The sequence below is a fragment of the Euprymna scolopes genome, chromosome 41, assembly GCF_053919585.1.
Source record: "Euprymna scolopes isolate OS-2025 chromosome 41, ASM5391958v1, whole genome shotgun sequence".
NCBI classification, from domain to species: Eukaryota; Metazoa; Mollusca; class Cephalopoda; order Sepiida; family Sepiolidae; genus Euprymna; species Euprymna scolopes.
In genome coordinates this window covers 37,515,265-37,536,654 of record NC_136522.1, presented here as the reverse complement: position 1 = coordinate 37,536,654, position 21,390 = coordinate 37,515,265, and the positions used below count along the sequence as shown (strand labels likewise).

General features: G+C 34.9%; 1 protein-coding gene across 15 annotated transcripts in view; it reads right to left on the bottom strand.

Moving 5' to 3' along the window:
* LOC145266477 (steroid receptor RNA activator 1-like) overlaps positions 1-21,390 on the bottom strand; it is a 779,488-nt gene that overhangs the window by 371,937 nt on the left and 386,161 nt on the right. For 14 of the 15 annotated variants that reach the window (XM_080122174.1, XM_080122179.1, XM_080122185.1 and 11 more), the window contains one exon: positions 13,224-13,332. In XM_080122174.1, coding sequence (XP_079978300.1) covers positions 13,224-13,332 — 109 coding nt within the window. Of the gene's footprint in view, positions 1-9,734; positions 10,747-13,223; positions 13,333-21,390 lie in introns of those variants that run through there. The other variant, XM_080122184.1, reaches the window with a different exon arrangement.

Below are 21,390 nucleotides of genomic sequence, written 5' to 3'. Positions count from 1 at the left end.
TTCTTTATTTTTATATATCTAATGAAGACAGAATTCAGCAGGCTTGCATTGTAAATGGCTGGAAATTTTTAAAATGAAAAGTTTGTTTACAACACTCACACTGTTGCTGAGGACAATGATGCATCTCACAGATTATTTAAAAACAAATGAATATAAGATTAAGCAGAAAGTGTTTATGGAATTTATGATTTTGATTTCAAATGAGTTTTCATTAGAATAGCTTTACTTTTGAAGAGCTTTTTTAGCTATATCAAATGGGTTACATTTTTAAACAATTATGTTTTCTTTTCCTTGAATACAAGATAGAAAAATAAGCAAATTTGCACAATTTTCTTAATTCAAGCTAGGCTTAAAAGCTGCTGAAACAGCTTGTGATATTAACAAAGCATTTGACCCAGGAACAACTACTGAACGTAAAACACAATTGTGGGTTTGAAAATTTCACAGTGGCAACAAGAGTCTTGAAGATGATGAGCATAGTGGTTGGGCATCAGATATTGAGACCTATCAAGAGCCTTAGTCGAAGCCAATCCACTCACAACTGTTCAAGAACTTATGTCTGAATTCGACGTAAGGTATAGGATAATTTCCAACTGATTGAGAGAGATTCGAAAGACAAAAAAAACTTGATAAATGGGTAACTCACAAATTGAACGACAACCAAAAATGCTGTTATGAAGTGTCCTGTTCCCTTCTTTTATGCAACAAGAACAACCAGTTTCTTGACTGGGTTGTGACTTGTGATGAAAAGTGGATTCTTTACAACAAATGGCAATGCTCAGCTCAGTGGCTAGAAGCTGACAAAGCTCTATAACACTTCCCGAATCCAGAGTTGCATCAAATGGAGGTCATGCTGACTCTTCGGTGGTCTGCAACCAGCCTCATCCATTACAGCTTTTTTTTAATGCAGGTGAAACCTATGTAGTGAATAAGTACTGTCAACAAATGGATGAAATGCATCAGAAACAACAACACCCAGCATTAGTCAACAGAAAAGGTCCAATTCTCCTCCACAACAATGCCTAACTGCACATTGCTAAACTGACCTTGCAGAAGTTGAACAAATTAGGCTACGAAACTACCTTACCAGAACTCTCACCTACCAACTACCACTTTTTCAAGCATCTTGACAACTTTTTGCATGAGAAATGCTTCAAAAACTTAAGTGATATCAAAAATACCTTCAGCAATTGTACGAGAACGCAAGAGTTTTACGTTACTGGCATAAATACACGTTTTGCATTGGCAAAACATGTGTTCATTCTGATGGTTCTTATTTCAATCAATTTTTGTGTGAGCCGACATATGCTCATTTGAATTTAAAAGTTAAAAATCGCAAGAACTTTCTTATCCTGATATACATGAGGAGGTCAATTGCTACAGATACGTCGGCTTAATATTTGTCACTATGCGTCATGAGTATGATGACTGACATCTGAATCAACAATGCCCAGCATGTTTTCAATCTTCTTTACCCCTGTTTGTGGTCTCATCATGAGGTCACAATAGGCACAAAAGTTTGGATTCATCTCACGTGTTTGGATAATTCTTCTTTATATCCGACTAATAATAACTGCGGATTACAAAAGATCGGTAATACTATTTACTGCCTCTATGAAATTCTACAAGTCCACTAGCAACATTTTATCTCCAATACCCAAATCTGATGTCATGCAAGATCATTTTCCTTACACAAGCTCTTTTAAATAGGGGAGTTCATCCACAAAGTTATAAATCTAGAACAATTCTAAGATTGGTGAAAATGCTCTGGAAGCCAGCTGAAAGCGTGATTCTACACTAACCTTGACCCTTCAAACCTTTCAAACCCTTCAAACCTAGCTCTATTCGATGCCGTTTGCTGCTGATCTCAGGACTGACTACCCATCACCATCTTGGCCACTGCAGACAGTCATGCATGGTCTGCATTTAGCTAGGATGCTGTGTATTTGATGAGAGGAACTAGCTCAACTCATCCTGGGTGAATATCACCTCAGGTCAAGTGAAGTGATCCTAATATATACATAAGTTTTTATTATAGAGTAAAGGATACACATAAGCACACTCCAAAATACAATCAATTACTTAAAAAAATACTTGGGAAACTAAATTCAATATGAGAAGCAGAGTTTTTCAACCTTGCAAAGAAATTCAATACTTTTATTAGAATAAACATGGAAATTGTATCGATTTAATCAAATCCCTCATATTTGATTGCTTATTTTGCTGGATATAAATATTTTTAAAGAAGCAGATTTAATATACCCCCCTTCTTTCCTGGTTTGAGAGGGATCGATGATTCATATTTGTAAAAATAAATTTTCATGTTATTCTAATTATCCATGAATTAGAATATGATTAATAATTTAATGAGCTGATTTCATTTACCTCATTCAATTATCTGTTTAAGATTTCACATTGTTCCTCCTAATGATAAGTGTCTTAGACTGCCAAGCTGAACTATTAATCTTTTTTTATCCATACAACATGAGATGTTGCATAGGGGCAAATTGCCAGGGTAGTCCAACTTTCCAGTCTAAAATACCAATCGTTAAATTCTACGTATTATAGATATAGAGGAACATCTGAAAGCATTTCAGTGATTATTAGGAAATGCTCAAGTATGCAAGTTATGCAAAGAATAAAATAAATAACCCATGGCATTTATTTTATTCTTAAACAATTATTGTATTATTCCTTGTATACGATTAGGTGAAGACAAGTTGTTATTCTACTCAGACTAGGAGAAAACTGTTGCTTAATGGCTTTCTCAAATGCATAAAACACAAAATTTAATCGAATTTAGATATACCCATTATAACAGATGAATTATCTAAGGTTGTTCATAATTAGATCAAACAGCAAATGTAGGAACTTTCAGATATGTGCCTAGCTGGAATCTTATTTCGATTTCTCATAATTACATTTTGAAAACTTTAATTGTTCTATAAAAAGCCAGTAAGAATATCCAGAGTTCTAGAGTTATGTTCCTTGGTAAGGTTTAGAAATTCTTGGTAATAAAGGGAATATTATGTTTATGGAATGTTATTCCAAAGAAGAATTAATGTAACGAATATTAGCATTTAATTTCATTATTTATTGCCAACTTGTCTACAGAGCAAAATCACATGTTTTTCACATTTTTTTGCATGAGAGAGAGAGAGAGAGAGAGAGAGAAGTAGAGCTAGCAGTTCTTTATTTTTGAATACGAAAATGTCTTCCCGTATTTTGTGTGATAGAATAAATTGTTTTATTTCTGATGTCGTCACACTGCTCCCCCGAAAAATAACGGAGTTTTTTTAAATTTTATTTTAGCCTTTTACTATTATCATTATTATCGTCCTTTTTTTTTTACCTGATTGCTCATCTTGATTAATAGTAAACAAATTCGTTGTCTTTTCTCCATCTCACTGTTCTATCTGAAGTTTTCGTTTTGTGTTCCTGTACATTTTTGGGAAGTAAACTTTCAGGCTTGTCATTTGTATTTGTAGTTGTATCATGTGTATGTTTATTTTCAATGTGAGATTTCTTATTTGTATTGGTAGTTGGATGTTATGTATGTTTTAATGTATGGTTTCAAACGATCTATCAAAACTTGTGTGTGTGTTTTGATTAATTTTTACCAAGAAATATTTTGGTGTTCGTTCGATCACGGTGTAAGGACCTGAACAGGGTGCTTCTAGCAGTTTTCGAACTCAATCGATTCTAATCCACACTTTTGAACAAGTTTGAAGTTGATCTCGCACGTATGTATTTTTGCTGATCTTGTTCTGTTTGAAAGTCTGTCAAATAAAATTTAGCCATAGTTTTGTGTAGTTCTCTTGTAATATTTTGTGTACTCGATTCGGTGTTTTCCGTATCAATCATTAGCTGTGACACCAACATATGTGCACCTGTAACAGCATAAAATGGGGTAAAGTTGAAATAGTTGGCCACACTCCGAATTCCCAAGAGAATTATTGATAGTGCTGAAATCCAAGATTCCTTTCGGGCCATGATAGCTGCTTTAATGGTTCTATGAGCTCTCTCTATGAGACTGTTGCATTGTGGGTGATAGGGTGTAGTCTATAGAATCCAATAATCCTTGACAACTCTTAAAATAATTTGCTTTCAAATTGGGTGCCTCTGTCTGTTATAATATGTAGCGGAACGCCAAATCGAGTGATTCATATATTTACAAAAGCTTTTTGTGCGTCTGCCAGTACTAGTAAGTCATACATATCTATCTGTACAGCAAGTGCTAGGCGAGACAGACAGTCTGTAACTACATTTTGGCTACCTCTCACATGGGCTACGTCAGAAATTAATTCTGTAATGATAGCTAGTTGTCTTGTTGTCTGTCTGATTTGGCAGGTTTAAGGCTGTGGAATGGACTGCATATTGGTTTGTGGTGTGTAAGAAGTAATACTTGATGGCCCTCTATAAGGTGGCGGAAATGCAACACAGACAAATATGCCACCAGCAGCTCATGATCAAAAGGGGAATATCTAGTCTGTGCTGCAGTTAGTTTCTTTGAAAAGAATCCTATTGGTATTGGATTTCCATTTATGACCTGATACAAGGCAGCACCTACTGCGTATTTGCTATGTATGTGACCAGTTCATATTGTGTACAAGCTGGTTGGGGATGAGATAATTCCATTAGTTCCCCAAGTACTTTTATAATATTAGAGAAGGATTGCATTTCTAAATTATTTAAAGTAATCAATCCTTTAAGTGCTAAGACACTAAGCCTCCGTGAAGAGTTTTTTCCCCACATGAAGCCAAAATTATTTTCAGCCAGCCCTCACAAGTTCAGACCTCAGCATGTGGTCATATCTGTAGCCAATAAGTTAAGCTTTCAAAATCATATAGGGTTTACCTAGTTCTAGCCTATAATTTTGGAGCTATGGCAGTATTTGTGGGAAAAATTAGCTGAAAATGGCCTAAAAATCATGACAAAACATTTCAAGGCACCCAAAAGAAAGGCCATATTTAAAATATTACTGATCCATTATAAAAAATGAGGGATTCAGGCAAAGAAGTACCATGTGTAGATAGACTTCTACAAAAAACGATGCCCAAAATGCTTTTACGAGTTTTTTTTTTTTTTTTTTTTTTTTTTAGCTAAATGACAATTTTTTTCATTTTTACAAAAATTTGAAAATTTTTAACTTTAGATGCCCACAGGTTTGGCAATGCAATAATGAAATGTGGAAACTCAATCATTCCTAATTAATTCCATTAACTAATCTGAAAATTCCATATTCAACAAAATCTGATGCATACACGTAAAGACGCACCTCATTTTGTAAAGAAACTTGGCTTCTGAAGCCGAAAATATTTTTTTCTGATAAACTAAGTCACAGGCTCTAAAAAGGTCCAAATAAAATAATCTGTTTCATGGAAAAGATTTTTAATGATGTTGAATGAGACAATTTTTTGATTTTTATCCAAATTTAGACGACATATTATCACCCAGGTCAAATTTTTAAATTTCCCGAAAAAGTGCATTTTTCATGGGTTATATGTCAAGAAAATGCAAAAAAAAAAAAAAAAAAAAGAAAAAAAAATTATGTGCAAAATGATGTTTCTGATGCTGAACAATCATTAACTCTTCCATTCTTTCATTCATTTCTTTCATATCATAATTTTGGGGGATTTCAATAAATTCCTCTGATATTTTTCCTTATAAGGTTGAAGTATAAAATAGAAGAATGGACGCCCTGATAAATTCCCTTAGTGCTATGAAGTCATATTCTTCATCATATCTGTTATAGTTAGTGCTTTATAGGTTCAGGAGAGAGCTAACACATTCAAATTAATCATGAATATAACTGCTTATCACTTGAATTTTAACCTTTTTATTTTAGATTAGCAAAATGCCATTCAAAAAAGGAAAACCAAGCTAAGAAGGGTAGACCAAGTGCAGAGGGTGGCTACAGCAGCTTGTCAAAGGGAGAGAAAGCTGAATACCATTTAGCCAAGAGGCGTGAGAGTCGTTCTAAAGCTCCTCAACCACCATCTCTAACCCCAGAACAACCTTCCAGTTGTGCTGATCGTGCATCCAAATGTAGCAAGACTACGTCCGATGAACCAACATCCTCAAAACCAGGGAGACCACCTATCAGTGGAGAAGCAGCCATGACACCAAACACACAATGAAAGAGAAAATCGAAACAACAATGTCATCACACAAAACAGTCTCCACAACTCATGCCAAAGTTGCTAAAACTCTGTGGGGAGAACATGGAGAGAATACTGAAGACATTGATTCCAGTCCTCATGAGGATTCAAATTCATCACTTGATGATTCTACTGTTGAAGATGCTTTGGTTGCCTCAAATGACACTGACCACAGTACTGAGCAAGACAGTTAAGATTTGGATGATTCTCCAGATGCTGAGGGAGGCCACTCAAAAACTACCTTGTATTGACATCGCACAACTTGGTTGTTTGTCCTTGAATAATGTTGATAATTTACAAATCTTAAGAGCTTACTTAGTGAATATTAAATTCAAAGGTTCAATATCAGATGAACTCAACAAAATCGTTATCGCTGTTGGGAGAGGAAACTTATCAGAAACACAGATTTGATACAAGTTGTCAAAGTTGAAAAACAATGTGATAAATCCTACTGATGATGTTATCGCACAATTTGTCAAATATTGGCTTGGTTTGGGTAATACATGGTTGCAATTGGTTTCCGGCTCAAATCATAATCTTGGCAGAAGTCCTTCTGCACTTAACTCATCGCTTCTCTGAGCAGAGAGATAAACTGATAGCAAAATGGGTTGGTGAGGACAATTACAACCAGAAACCTGTGCATCAAATCCAAGAGTTTGGTGAAAATTTAAGTGCTGCTGCTCTAGCTTCCAAATCCAAGTATATCATGCAGCAGTATAACATTATCTTAGGGATGCGATTGTCGTACAGTGCTTAATTAAAACGATTTTTCTTTGTAAAGTGACTTCTTTTGTTATCAATGATTTGTGTTATTTCTGACTTAATTAACCTAAATAGTTAATCACTTTGCAAGTTTCTGATTTTTTGAATTATTCATTTTAATTATTTCTAGTGTTAGAAAATATTCCAATGATTTGTCTAAGCATCTGAAGCCCTTATATTCCCAAAAATCTTTCATAAGCATTGAAAATTGGTCAATAATTCTTCTTGTGTTTTTGAAATTAACTAGCAAAATATTTTAAAGTTCAATTTTGGGCTTCTAGAGAAATATAAGTTAAAAGGGCAAAGCTATTATCGTGTTTGGGAAACCAGTCTTCAATTCAGGGATATTATACCACACTTTGAAAAAGCTATCATATCTCCGAAACTAAGCCATATTTTGTATTCCTCATTAAATTTTGACCCAGAAAAATGGTATAACAATCCATATAATCCTACTTTCCAAAATTACCTAAATTAGCCCGGACGAGAAAAAATTCTTCATGGAGGTTTGAACAGTGTCTTAACCTCATTCCTCCAGATAAGGGCAAAACTCCACAAATCCTGCTATTAATTTTCTGTAGAATCCTATCATACCAAGAAAGCTGTGTTTGCTTTTAGCATCTTTAGGGCATGGGAAAGATTCTATTTCCTTTAATTTATTTATAGTTTTACTGATTCCTTTTGAATTAATGCTAAAGCCTAAGAAATCTAGTGATGTTACATTAAAAATAGATTTGGATGTTGATATTTTTAAGTTATTTTCTTGTAAGATCCTAAAAACTGTGTCTATATCTTTTTTGTGAGAATGTTCATCATCAGTGAAAATTAAAATATCATCTATGCATATAAAAATACAATCTACCCCTAAAAATTTTGTCCATGTATCTTTGAAATGTTGCCACTGTATTGTTTTAATCCAAATGGCATAAATTCATAATGAAAAAAGGCCCATTGGAGAAATAATGGCTGTTTTCGGAATATCGTCTGGGTGCATTTTGATTTGATGGTATGTTAAAATTAAATCTATTTTAGAAAATCGTTGTTTATTTGCAAGTTTCGTTGTAAACGGATTTGTATTGGGTATGGAGTATCACATTTGGTTATACTATTTAATGCACAGTAATCGCCACAGCAGCGGTATCCTCTACTTTGCTTAGGGGCAAGATGTAGTGGGCTTGACGATTCGCTAGCTGATGGAGTTGCCACACCTTCATTTAGGAGTTTTTTAAAGTTTTCTTCAGTCGCTTTTAGTCTTTCAGCAGATAATTGTCTGGACTTTGCAAAAAGTGGTGAGTGGCTACCTGTGTCTATCCTGTGATAAATGCCGCAGTTATTTTTACTGGTATTTGTGTGTTCCGGGTATTTATCAAGGCTGGTTTGAATAAATTTGGCATCGGTTTTAATAACAAATTCCAATCTAATGAAGATGCTGGGTCGTTTGTAATCAACAGAAAGACACTGAAATGGAGCAGTAGATAAGAATATGATTTGGGAATTAAAGAATCAGGGTTTTATTTTTGCACATGTAGTACATTCAAGTGTCACATCAATTGAATACGGCATATTTTGTGACCTTACAAAATGCCAAAAGCCTTGTACTTAAGTAAGTATTAAAGAATTATGAATTGATTTCTCCCAGGAAGAAGCAGCAGCAGCACCACCACATCTTCAAGATAATATATGATCAGCAACAATTTCATTTCCAGGATGAAATGGAAAAAAAGTATTTTCCACTGTATAATTTTATTGTTTTTAATTTTTCTATGATTAGGCTTAAACATAAAAGATATGGCTTGGTGATCTGCAATAATCGTAAAGTGTTTCCCACCAATGAAGTCTCTCCATTGACTATGGCGTACACTGCTTTTTCAACGATATGACGTCACATTTCAGAAAGGTTTAACAAACCGAAAGAGAATGCTACAAGTCTCCCAGCTTGTAATAAAGTGCCTCTGATAGCATTTTCTGAGGCATTGTTTCAATAACATAGGGCAATTCATTTTTTTATAATTTTTACAGAAGATTCGGTAGTGGCTTTCTTGAGTCCTTCGAAAGAGTTTACATCCATGGGAGGCATTGGAATTGTTTATTTTCAACCAATGGACAAATTTTGGATGAATAATTAGGTATCCATTTGGCATACATACCAAAACACCTTTTAATGATTTAGAGTCAGAAGGGAAAGGCATTTGATTGAAGAGTTCCATCATAAATTTTATAACTAAGCACGTTAATAGAAAAATGTGAAAACGGATTTTTCCTGGCTTATTTTGAGGTTGTATGTTGAAGCAGCCTTTAAGAAACACTTCAAGTTGCCATCATGCTCATCCTGGTTTTTACTGCAAATAGTTATGTCATCTAAATGAAAAAAGGTTCCAAATAATTTGTTATCAGAGATAAAGAATTCATAAAATGTTGAAAATGCAAAGACACTGTTTGTTACATCTGTAGGTATTCGTTTAAATTGTTATAAGCGATTTTCAGATTGAAAGGACGTATTGGGGGCAATCTTTAGGACAAATTTCAATCTGAACCCTGTGTATTGCTGTATTGCAAGTCAATATTTTTTTTTAATTTTGAAATTGTTCTGAAACGCAGAAAAGTGAAATTTGATGCACTGGAAGAGCATAACAAGGGGGCCTTATTTTCTTGAATTTTTGTGGAATTCGAACAAATATTTTGAAAGTTATGCTAAATGTCTAAAAATGTATATTTTCAGTAATAAAACAATATTCTTTTATATATCTATTCATATGAAATAAAAAACATATTCAGTAACAATATTAACCAAAAACAAGAGCAAATTTCACATTTTGTTTAAGAAAATATTTATTTATCAACATAACTCACATGCTTCAAAATCACTTAGGATAGCCTCTTGTCAACTGATGATGTCAATCGGTGGATTTGAGATGATGTGATGCTATAGGAAATTTCCAAAATCTTCCTCCAAAGTTCATCCTTTGTGAAAATTGAACATCTCCTTCATAAACTTTTATCTTTATTATTGACCAGAGCAGCTCAATTGGGTTTATATCTAGAGAACAAGGTGGCCATGTCATCAAATTTTCTCCACGAATGCTTAATGACTGAAGGTAGGATGTCGTAGCCTTGGCTGAGTGGGGTGACGCATTGTTGTGCATAAAAATCAATTTGCGGTGACGTGCCGATGGAAGATCATCAAGACATGGTGACAAATGTTCATTTAAAAATAAGACAAAACTTTGTTGTCAGTTTGACACATTCTGCCACTCGAAATGGTCCAATTAGTTCATTGCAGATTATTCCAGCCCAAAACATGATATCTCCACCTCCCTGTTGACGACGGAATGGATGAGAGGTAGGGAATCCAAGAGGACTCTAAACTTTGACCCACCCATCTGATCCATCAAGAGTTGCTCTGGCCTCATCGATGAAAAGAACATTTTCAAAGCTAGTTTTAATGTATTTCTGAGCCCAAGCCAAACGTTTTTCTTTATGAGTTTGGTTTAAAACATGTCTTTCTATGGGCTTAATGCTTCTTGCAATTTCGTTTAAAACATTGCAGCATGTCTTTGTCGACAAGGAAGGCTTGTCAAATATAGCAGAACTATTGCTGCCCGGTTGCTTGATAAGTTGACAGCAAATTATTTTAACTGACTTTCTTGTGTTTTTGTCCTTCCTTGGTTTGATGTTTGGATTTTCAACGAATGAAGACAATGTTCTCCAATCTCTTCCAAGCTCTTTGGCTAGATCTACGAGAGATGAACCTTCTGCAAGGCCTACAACAACACGTTCCTTTTCACTAGCTGTCAATCGACCCTTTCTAGGCATTTTGGGAGACCTGCAATAAAGTGATACATACTTAAAATTACCAGAAAATAGAAAAATTAGCATAATTTTCAAAATATTTGTTCAAATTCCACAAAAATCAGGGAAATAACGCACCTTGCTAGGCTCTTCCAGTGTTATACCAAATTTCACTTCTCTGCGTTTCATAGCAATTTCAAAATGAAAAACAAGTGAAAGATGCATGGACCCTGTGAGTGCACAGTGAACGTAGCATAAAAAAAACGACAAAGTTCAGCATTGCCCCCCCCCCCATTTAGATGTCAAATCCTGGTGAAAATGAACAAACAGTGCAGTTTTAGGCCTTAACATATGTAAATTTGAGTTCTGCACAATGCAAAAAAAAATGACTAAGTCACTCATTTGCTCCCCCCCCCCCTCCATTTGGCCCCAAAAGTCCCCAAGGCCTTAACATATTTAAATTTGAGTTCAGCACCATGCAAAACTGCTAAATAGACATACACAGAAAATTTTGGACAAATATGATAAAATAGTCCCAAAAATAGAGTGTTTTTATTAGCCCTAAAAGAGCCCCTGGGACACGTCCAAGAGTTATTCCAAAGTATAGACAAACAAAATTATATAGAAATCAGTTAATTACAACTTTTCAGAAAGTTTTATAAAAATCCAAAGCACCAATTTTTTTAATAAGCACAGAAATGTCAATTTTAGCCATTTTAACCTTAAAGGCACCCCTGGGGGGAGAGGGGCAACCAAAGTTTTCCTGGAAAATCCCTTCTGTTCCTTTTTTACTCATATCATGTTTAATGCTTGTGCAAAATTTCAAAGAATTCCAAGGCGTAGTTATTGAGAAAAGTGTGAAAAGACGAACAGGCAAGGGTGAATTTACAGGTCACCTCTCCTTTTGTCAGGGGACCAAAAATATTAACTTGCAATAAAGCGATACACAGAGTTTAGTAGTAAGTTTTATATAAGTCAATTATCCTGAAGATGTGATACTGGACTATTTGATGTACAAGATCTTGGATTCGTGGTAAGAATCATGCAAGGTGAAACAGTTGAAATAGTGTGGAAGAAATCGACTGCTAATCATTTCTTTTTATCAGGTGAAAAACTCACAATTTGAATGTGCCACAGAGAATGACTTATTTCAAGTATATCATCCTCAAGCAGTTGTAGAATTTTTTTTTCAATGAATTGAGTATCTTCAGCACTATAATTCCCAGATTAGCAGCAATAGGTTTGCAATTAGAGGAATTATTTAACAGGAGCACAATTGATTTTAGTTAAAGCGCAGATTTTTAGAAAATCCTAAGGAATAGTAATCTCCAGTGCATTTTTAAGAAGGGCACTGAGTATAATATCTATACAAGAATTAGGAAGTACCGTGTAGTCAATATCTTTATACTCGTGGCTGTTGAAGGTAATATTCTCATTACAATACTCAGTTTTAAAAAATGGTGGATGATGCCATGGAAATTATGGAATCCCATTTTAAAGTAGACAGGTTCATTGTTTTAAACAATATGAACACTGATAAAGTTATTGGAACTGCCTATAAGGTGAATCATTTACTCTTTAATTTTACAATTTTAGTAATGAGAGGGAACCTATCACCATATTTAAACAGCCTACTATACCAACTGAGGTAGAATGTGAAGATATCAGTTTAGTAGAACGGCAAACTTTGGCAAAATAGCAGAGCTTGCCACAGTTTCAACATATCGTGGGCAGGACAATGTTTCCTTCCACAAATGTAACACTTGTCATGAGTAGGAATGGTAGCACAGTCAGTCAGTAAACACATTTTTAGTCATAGTCATAGTAATAATGGCAGGTCCAACCTGAGAGGCATATGATTTGGCACAAACGTGAGCCTGTTCCAAAACTCTAGAGATGCATCGAATTTGTCCAGCAGAATAATCTTATCCATGAGGAAAGAAGTATAAAAAAAATCAGTTGAATAAATTATAGTGTAATGAAAACGAAAGAAGTAAGACCTTATCAAGGCTGCATTCAACTGAAATTTACAGTAATAACCACTCAAAACAAAAAATGCATATAAATAAGAATAAAATTAGTATTTAAATAGAAAAATCGTGTAAGAATTATAACAAATTTTGTTTTTGAATGAAAGAATAACATAAAATTGAAAAATGAAAAGTGAGTCAATGTCAAAGAACTGATTTTAGAAATTTACAAATTTTTAGGATATTTTATCGCATCCTCAGAAAATGCCTATCTACACCATTACACATTGTGCCCAAATTGGGAAACATAGGAATTCAATCCTTAATTCTGCTAAAAATAATGGTTTAGATCGAGTAATACATTTTAAAATTGTTACATGTCATGTTTGGTCACTTTTTTCACAAATGTATTATTTATTTCATTTATTCCAAAAATCTTTCATAAAAATAAAAAAAATTTGTTATGTAGTTTGGAAGGGCACTGTTCAAAACAGTCAAATGCTGTGCCTAGAATCAACGAATGAAAAAAAGTTTTACTTACCAGAAGCTAAATGAGTCATCCTGATTTTCACAATGTCCGGTAATCGACTTTGCAACCAACATTCTTTAAATAAATCCAACTTTCGACTCACTTCTTCCTGTGCACGTTCCTTAAAAAAAAAATTATATAATAAGGTTAAGTCAATCTTATTCTTATAGTTTCTCATCAATATAGTCAATGTTACTAAATCAATATTTCATTCTGAATAGCTAGTGTCTTATTGCACCATGCTATTTACAATTAAAATTGTATTTTGATTCCTTGACAAAAAAAAAATCTATTTTGTCTACGAAGAAATAGCAACATCAGCTTACAATATAAAAAAATAAAAGAAACATTGTTTTATCTTATTCCACTTTCAGATAAACAATTATGTGGTAATGTTGCAGAGGGGAGGTACTGGTGATTAAACCAATCAACCATACAACTAAAATATTAGACACAAAGGCAAAGGAAGGTAAAAGCAAAGACAAAGAAGAAATGACAGAGATTTCAGTTCCAAAAGAATGATAGGTAAAGTAAGTTTTTGTTTAATGGCACATCAACCCTATAGGTCATTTCATGCCATGAAATGTGAAGAAAGTATTCTTCATAGAGTCTTTAGGTGATAAATTGTTTTTAATTAAGATTTAGTATTTCTAAGTCTTCTTTCCAGGGTTTTTTTTTCCTTTCAAATGCGTTCCAAAAGTTTAATTTTTCTTAGAAAATCTAATATTTTATAAGGTTTTCCAAATATTGCTTGAAGGTTTTGTTCTTTGGAATATTTCACAAATATTTTCATATTTTTTGCATTCCGTTAATATGTGTTTAATGGTTAGTGGATGTTGACAGGTTCTACATTGGGGGATACCTTCTGCTTTCAGAAGGTATTCATGAGTTAGTCTTGAATGACCAATTCGAATTTAGGTAAATATAGTGTCTAATTTTCATATTGGTATTATGGTCCTATCTTGTCCAACATTCGGTTGTATTTCTCTAAGTTTGTTGTTTAGTTGTTTGTTCCATAGTTTTTACCATTTGATTTTTATATAGGAGTTTATTTTGTTTTTCCTATTTGTGTATGGGATTTTTATGTTTGATGGCGTCAAGTTTGTTGCATCCTTAGCCAGTTTGTCAGCTTCTGAATTTCCTTTTATGCCAACATGACTCGGTATCCATGCTGATATTATCGTTTTATTTTCCTTTACTTGGTGTTGGTATACTTCCATAATTTCCAGGATGTACGGATGGTTCATGTTCCTTTCTTTCAATGCCATTAAGCTGGACATGGAGTCACTGAAGATAAGGAATTTATTCTCGCTAGACTCTCGGACTAGTTCTAGAGCCATCTTAATAGCCTGTAACTCTGCGGTGTATATAGAGGCACCGTCCGGTAATCGGACTTGCTTGTGTGTGTTATTCACTTTTGCTGCTGCTCCTACTCTTTCAGTTATTTTTGAGCCATCTGTATAGATGGTTTTGTATGTGGAGTATTTATCCCTAAGTTCTATGAATTTGTTTTGATAGGTTTGGTAGTTAGTCTGTTTTTTAGTTGTTTTAATAGTCATGTCTATATATGGTTCTGTGACTGTCCATGGTGGAGTATTATTAATTATGTAAGTTTGTATGCTTTTTGGTTCTTTGTATCCTTCTGTAATAGCCTTTTTAAGGTGATATCTAAGAGGTTTAATAGCTTTAGTTTTGCTGGTATAGAAATGTTCATACATTGATGTATATATTTTTTCATGAGCAGGATTTTCTGGTAGACTTTTAAGTTTCAGCGTATATTGGAGCAAGAGCTTTTCCCATCTCAGGTGGAGGGGGAGTTTATTAGCTTCTGTGTGCAGGCTTTGAATAGATGATGTTCGGAAGGCCTCTGAGTGCTTGGTTTTGTATGGGCTTGAGTTTCTCTAGATATGATTTCTTTGCTGAATTATATATAATGCAGCCATAGTCCAATTTAGGTCTAATGAGTGCTCTATATAGTAGGAGCATGGTTTCCCTGTCTGCTCCCCAGTTTGTGTGTGATATTATCTTTAGTATGTTTAATGCTTTTTGGCATTTTTTTTGAGTGCTTCAATATGTGGCTTGAAGTTAAATTTGTTATCCAGGATCATCCCAGATATTTGGTTTACTGCACCATTGGTATTGCGTTGTTATTCATTTTTAGTTGTGGGTTATGATGATATCCTCTTTTTTTGCAAAAGTGCATGCAAACTGTTTTGGTTTTTGAGAAGATAAACCCATTTTCATCAACCCATTTTTCTATTTTGTTAAGGTATTCCTGTAATTTTTTTTATTGTTAACATATTAGTGGATGAATAGGTGATTGAAAAGTCGTCTACAAAGAGGGGTTTATCAATGTTTATGGTCACTGCTTTACCAATACTATTGATTTTTAGCAGGAAGAGTGTAACGGATATGATACGGCCCTGGGGCACTCCCATCTCTTGTTCATGCACTTTAGATTTTTCTCCTCCAAGGCACACCCAAAAGTATGGTTTTTAAGGAAATTTTGTATAAATGTTGGAATCCTTCCTCTGATTCCCAGGTTGTGCATGTCCCTCATGATGCCGTACTCCCATGTGGTGTCATATGCTTTTTCTAAATCAAAAAATACTGACACCACATGGTGGTTTCTGATAAGTCCATCTCTTATGTAGGATTCCATCCTAACCAACTGATCCATTGTGCTCCTTTTTTCTTGTAACCACATTGGTGTTTGTCTAATATCTTGTTTTTTTCTAATATCCATACGAGACAATCATTTACCAGTCTCTCCATGGTCTTGCAAATACAGCTAGTTAGAGATAGGGTGGTAATTTGTTGGATTTGTGGGGTCTTTGTCAGGTTTTGGAATTGGTATGATTGTGGACTCTTGCCAAGCATTAGGTAAGTAATCCAAGAGCCAGATATTATTGAATATGTTTAGAAGAGTATTTAATGAAGATTCTGGTAGTTGTTTCAAAAATTGGTAATGGATTTCATCTGGTCCAGTAGCAGTATCTTTGCTTCTAAGTTTGGATATTGTGAATAGTAGATTGTATTTTTCTGTGTTATTTGAGGTGAAATTCAGTTTTCCTTTTTCTGCTTCTATTTTGTAGTTTTGGAATGTTAAGCTGTAGTGTTTGGGTGAAGAGTTTTTGTTTAGTTGTTCAGCAAATAAGTTTGCCATGTCCTTTTTTCAGTGCATTTTCCACCGTCAGGTTTTTTTAGGTGTATAGTGGGGTATTGGATTTGTTTCCCATTAATTTTCCTCATCATGTCCCATACTTTCTTGCTAGGTGTTTTATTATTTAACTTAGATACATAATCTTGCCATGTTTCCCATTTGGCTTTTTTGGTTATTTGTCGTGCTTTTGCACGGGCTTGGCAGTAAATTTCTAAATTTGTTGTGGATGGATTTATCCTGAATGTTTTTAGGGCTTTTTCCGTTTCTTGATTGTTTCTTTACACTCTTTTGTGAACCATGGTTTATGCTTACTATTTTTCTTTGAAGTTTTGGGGATTGTTTCCTCTGCTATTTTTATTAACCTTTGAGTGAACGTTGCTACTGGGTCAGGTTCATGAAGTATTTCATTATTTATTTGTGCTTGGCAGAGATTCCTCAATGTGGACCAGTCAGTTCTCTTTAGTTGCCATTTTAGTGCTCCATTTTCTATTGTGGGATTGTCTGTTTTGATGATAATTGGATAGTGGTCACTACCACACTGTTCTTCATGGATATCCCAATTAAAGTCCATGTAAATTGTTGGAGAGCTAAGTGTTAGATCTATGGCTGAGGTTGTTCCTGTAGGTGGATGTAGGTAGGTGTGTTTGCCGTTGTCCAGTATACATATATCTGTAGTTTCTAGTATGGCTTCTATTATTTTTCTGTTGTGGTTTGGTTGTCTGTCTCCCCAAAGATGGCTGTGTGCATTAAAGTCCCCCATGATTAGGAATAGTGCAGGGAGCTGTTCAATTAATCTGTCTCTTTGAGTTTTCCCTAGTTTATATTTTGATGGAATGTAGATCGAGCAGATTGTGAGAGTTTGGTGTAAGATAGCTCTTACTGCTACGGCTTGAAGTTCTGTATTTAGGTCGAGTTTCTCGTGGGGTATTGCTTTTTTTACCATAATGGTTGTACCCCCTATTGGTCTACGGTCTATGTGTGAAAAGTTGATTTTATTGTATACTAGCGGGGGTACCCGGCGATGCCCGAGTGTTTGTTTCCGGGACGGGGGGGGGGGAGTTTTAAAAAATGTTATGTTAGGTAAGTAGGAAGGATCAAACCCGGAGTCATGAGTAAAAGTAGGAAAATAAAGTGTGAAAAAAAAAAAAAAAAAAAAAAAACATCTGCAACGTTAACAGTTCGGCCACCAAGAAAAGTCCATTCCAGTTGTTTAGGAAAAAAAAAAAAAAACGACTACGGTAGGTCGGCGCAAACGTGGAAATATAATGTGAATTGTCCAGCACGCTAACCACTACGCTACAGAGCACTGCAGCTTAGTTTAGTGATTTTAAATAACTTCACATGAAAGAACTACGAAGCCAAACCGGTGTTCTCTTCTCAACTGTTCCTTGTGAACGATCCCCAAACGGTGTTAAGTGGTGGCAGGGGGAGGAGGAATTTATTAGAGAGAAAATATTTTACCACTTCCATTGATCTTAACCGATTTTGGCCGTGACTTCTCAGCAGAAAAAGTATAGAAATCTAAGATTATCGAGGAATTTGAGAAATAATAAGCCTATAACACACCTCAGATATTGTTCTGCCGTTTGTGCATATTATATTTGCATGAAATATCTTGATTTTTAATCCTATTAAGGTCAAAATCCGACGGGAAAAAATGAGTTCATTTTATTTATATAGAGATTTCATAGTCTTTAAAGGATAGTTTGGAATTTTCTTTCAGTAGAGTTTCTTGTAAACATATGATATTCGGATTGTATTCTTTGATTAATTTCTGTAGTTCTTCATAGTTTGGCTTCAATCCTCTACAGTTCCATTGTAGAGCTGCTACGTTCCTAGTTTTTTTTATTTTGTTCTGCCATTTTTATTTATTTGGGAGTGTAGGCTTGCTTTTGTCCCTCTGATGTTCCATTGTTTTTGGTTTGTCTTCTGTTTGGCCTTTTATTTCGGTTCTTTTGTTTGGGGATCTGGAACTGGAATTAGTATGGAACTTTATGTCCGTTTTGTTTTGGTTTTTCTTTTGTTTTGATTGTGATCGATGGGGGGGGGTCTTGATTTAATGTTTCTGTTTGTTGGTTTGGTATTCTGTTTACATTTCATCTTCAGATTCAGTTTGATTTTTAGGGATTGAGGTTCTAGATCTGGAGTTTGAACGGGACCTTATAACTGTTTTGTTTTGGTTTTTCTTTTGTTTTGATGGTGTTAGATAGGAAGTCTCCATTTCATCAAGTTCCGTCAAATTTTCTAATTTTTGTTTTATTGGTTTATTGTTTGGTTTTGAGAAAGTTTGTTCTTGGAGACATTGGCCTTTAAGGGGGGGGGGAGACAAATACTTTGAGTTCTTTTTTGGTTTCTTGCTTTAATTTTTCCAGTTTTTGAGAGTGTTGTATTTTTAAGTTTTTTGAAAGTTAAGTTCATTCGGTTCTAGCTGTACCAGTTTTTCAATTAGTTGGTCGTATTTATCAGGCTGGTTGGTGGGATTTGTTTTTTCTGTAATTTTTGCACAAGTTTTGTTTTTTATAACTCCTTCCACTATTGTTTTCGCTTCTAGGTAAGAAATGTTTTGTTTATGTTTTGTGGCTAGGATTTCTTTTTCAATTTTCCATCGTTCACAGTTTTTGGAATAGGCAGGATGCTCGCCTTGGCAGTTTGTACATTTGGACTCACGACTTTCTTGTTCATTGTAACTTACTTTTTTAGAGCCACATTTAGCGTACGTGGGATGACCTCTACAGGCATCTCTATGGTGACCGAATTTTTGACAGTTGAACATCTCAGAGGATCTGGGATGTATATTTCAACTGGTTCTATGGTGTAGCCAATTTTAATTTTAGATTGAATTTTTGGAGTGTTAAATGTAATAATATGGGTTGATATTTTCTCTGAGTTTTTCTTTATGTAGATTCTTTTATAGTCAATGACTCCTTGTTTGCTTAGTTTATTCTGGATTTCTTCTGGTGAAGCAAGTGATAGTTCCCGGCTTCAGATAACTCCTTTAGATTGATTTAGTTTATTGTGTGGGGTGATTATAATGTTAATAATATGGAAAGTTTTCATGTTTTTTAAATTTAAGCTTTGGTTTATTGTTTCAATTTCAATTAATAGGTTACTATCTCTTGCTTTTTGAATCATTTTTGGGTTTATTTTCCTGCTTAGCACTTTTTCAATGAGAAAAGGGGATAATTTTGTTATCGGTGTTTCATCTAGTGATTCTATTACATAGTACTTAGGAAAGTCTACGTTTTTCTCACTTTCGGAGTTCGATAAAGCACGTTTGGGTTTTTTGTTTTGTTTTGACATAATTATGGATGAAAGTTTCATTGCCTGTGTTCCCCAACCACCTCGGAGCCCGATATTGGGACTTGTCAAGGGGGAAACCCATTCGCCTTGACATAGTCAGGGTTACACAGGCAGTATACTCAGTCGAGTAAGAAATACAGAGCATCTGTCATTACCCAATTTTCACTACCCAAATCTAGCGTGAAAAAAGTTGTGATTGAAGCCATGTCAGGATTTGGTTCTACACTTTCTGCTGATTGACCCTTGGCCAGTGCTTTCAAACGTCTACTTTGGGGTGAAGTTTTGTTGGTTTCTATGGTTTTGTTTGAGAGGATTTCTTTTATTGATTTTAAAATTCTCAGTTTAGTCCAAACCATTGATAGTAGACGTAGGGCTTGACCTGGCCAGCCGATTGATCGGATCGGGTCCCTCCGACCGCCCGTCTAACCGAGGTAAGGGTCAAAGTGATGTGTTGGGAAGAGGAGGCTTATAAACTTGTCCTCCAAGACCTTCAATCACCAGGATTCTGTTCTAAAGTGTCATGGGTCGCCACCTACGGCCAACAGGTGGCCCCATTGAGGGACTTTTACCCTCTGCAGGGGGGCAGTCGGTGTAGTCTAATGCCTCACTGACAGGGCCGAGAACGATAGGAACTGTGTTTTTTTTTTTATTGACAACAAAAACGTAAGATTGTCAGGCAAGAAAACAAAAATAAATAAAATAAAGATAGATTGTTGGGCACTGGAAGGTATTAGCGAGCTGCTGAGCTAGACGTCAGTGAGCACTGGAAGCATTCCACGCATGCACAGATACTGAAATGGTTTAGAAAAAAGAGGATTTTATGTACCCTTCCTCCATCATAGTCTGTGGTTGTTAAGATAGAAAAAATGAATCTGGACAATTGAGAGCTGGTTTCCCCCTCCACAACATCTGTTGGGGAAAAAAACAGTCAAATTTGGGTAAACAAACCCAAACACTGCCTCGCAGTAAAAGTTAACTGCGTGACTTCTATTTTGACCTTCTTAATTAGGTCAAATCGAAGCAGCAGAGTTAACTTTTATTGCGGACACCTGTTTTTAATAGTTAAATAAATAAATTCAAACATGTCTCCGTTGTATGTAATGGTGGCCCAATCGTTAACGTTGCAGTTTTTTTTCACACTTTAATTTCTAACTTTGCCTCAAGGGTTCGGGTTCGATCCTCATACTCACCTACCAAAACTTTTTTTTTATTATTATTTTAAACCCCCCCTCCCCAGAGTTTTGATTTACTTCAAAACACCCGGGCATCGCTGGGTACCCCACGCTAGTATCTATATAAAACTCAAATGACCTTATAACGGGTGTTGTAACCCAACATCCAGTTTACGACTTCTGGTTACGCATGCATACATAAATAATCAACGTGACAATAAAACATATTGTTTTACTGTGTACGTTTTCAGCATCCCAATTGTTTTGTTTTTTTGTGTTTAAATTATCCAAATAAACAATTGTTAATACTTTCTGCATTTTTTTACATTGTTCATTTCCGTATTACGTTTAAGTTATTTTAACGCAATTTTCTTACAAATAAATCTACTTTAACCCATTGATAACCATAAAAGCATTTCACAATGGCGATTTACCCACCGCCTTCATTTTTTTTTTAAATTTATTCTCCATTTTTTAATACACCTTTCTTAAAAAACATTCATACATTTTCTTCTACACTTCCAACATAAATAAATAACCCCCA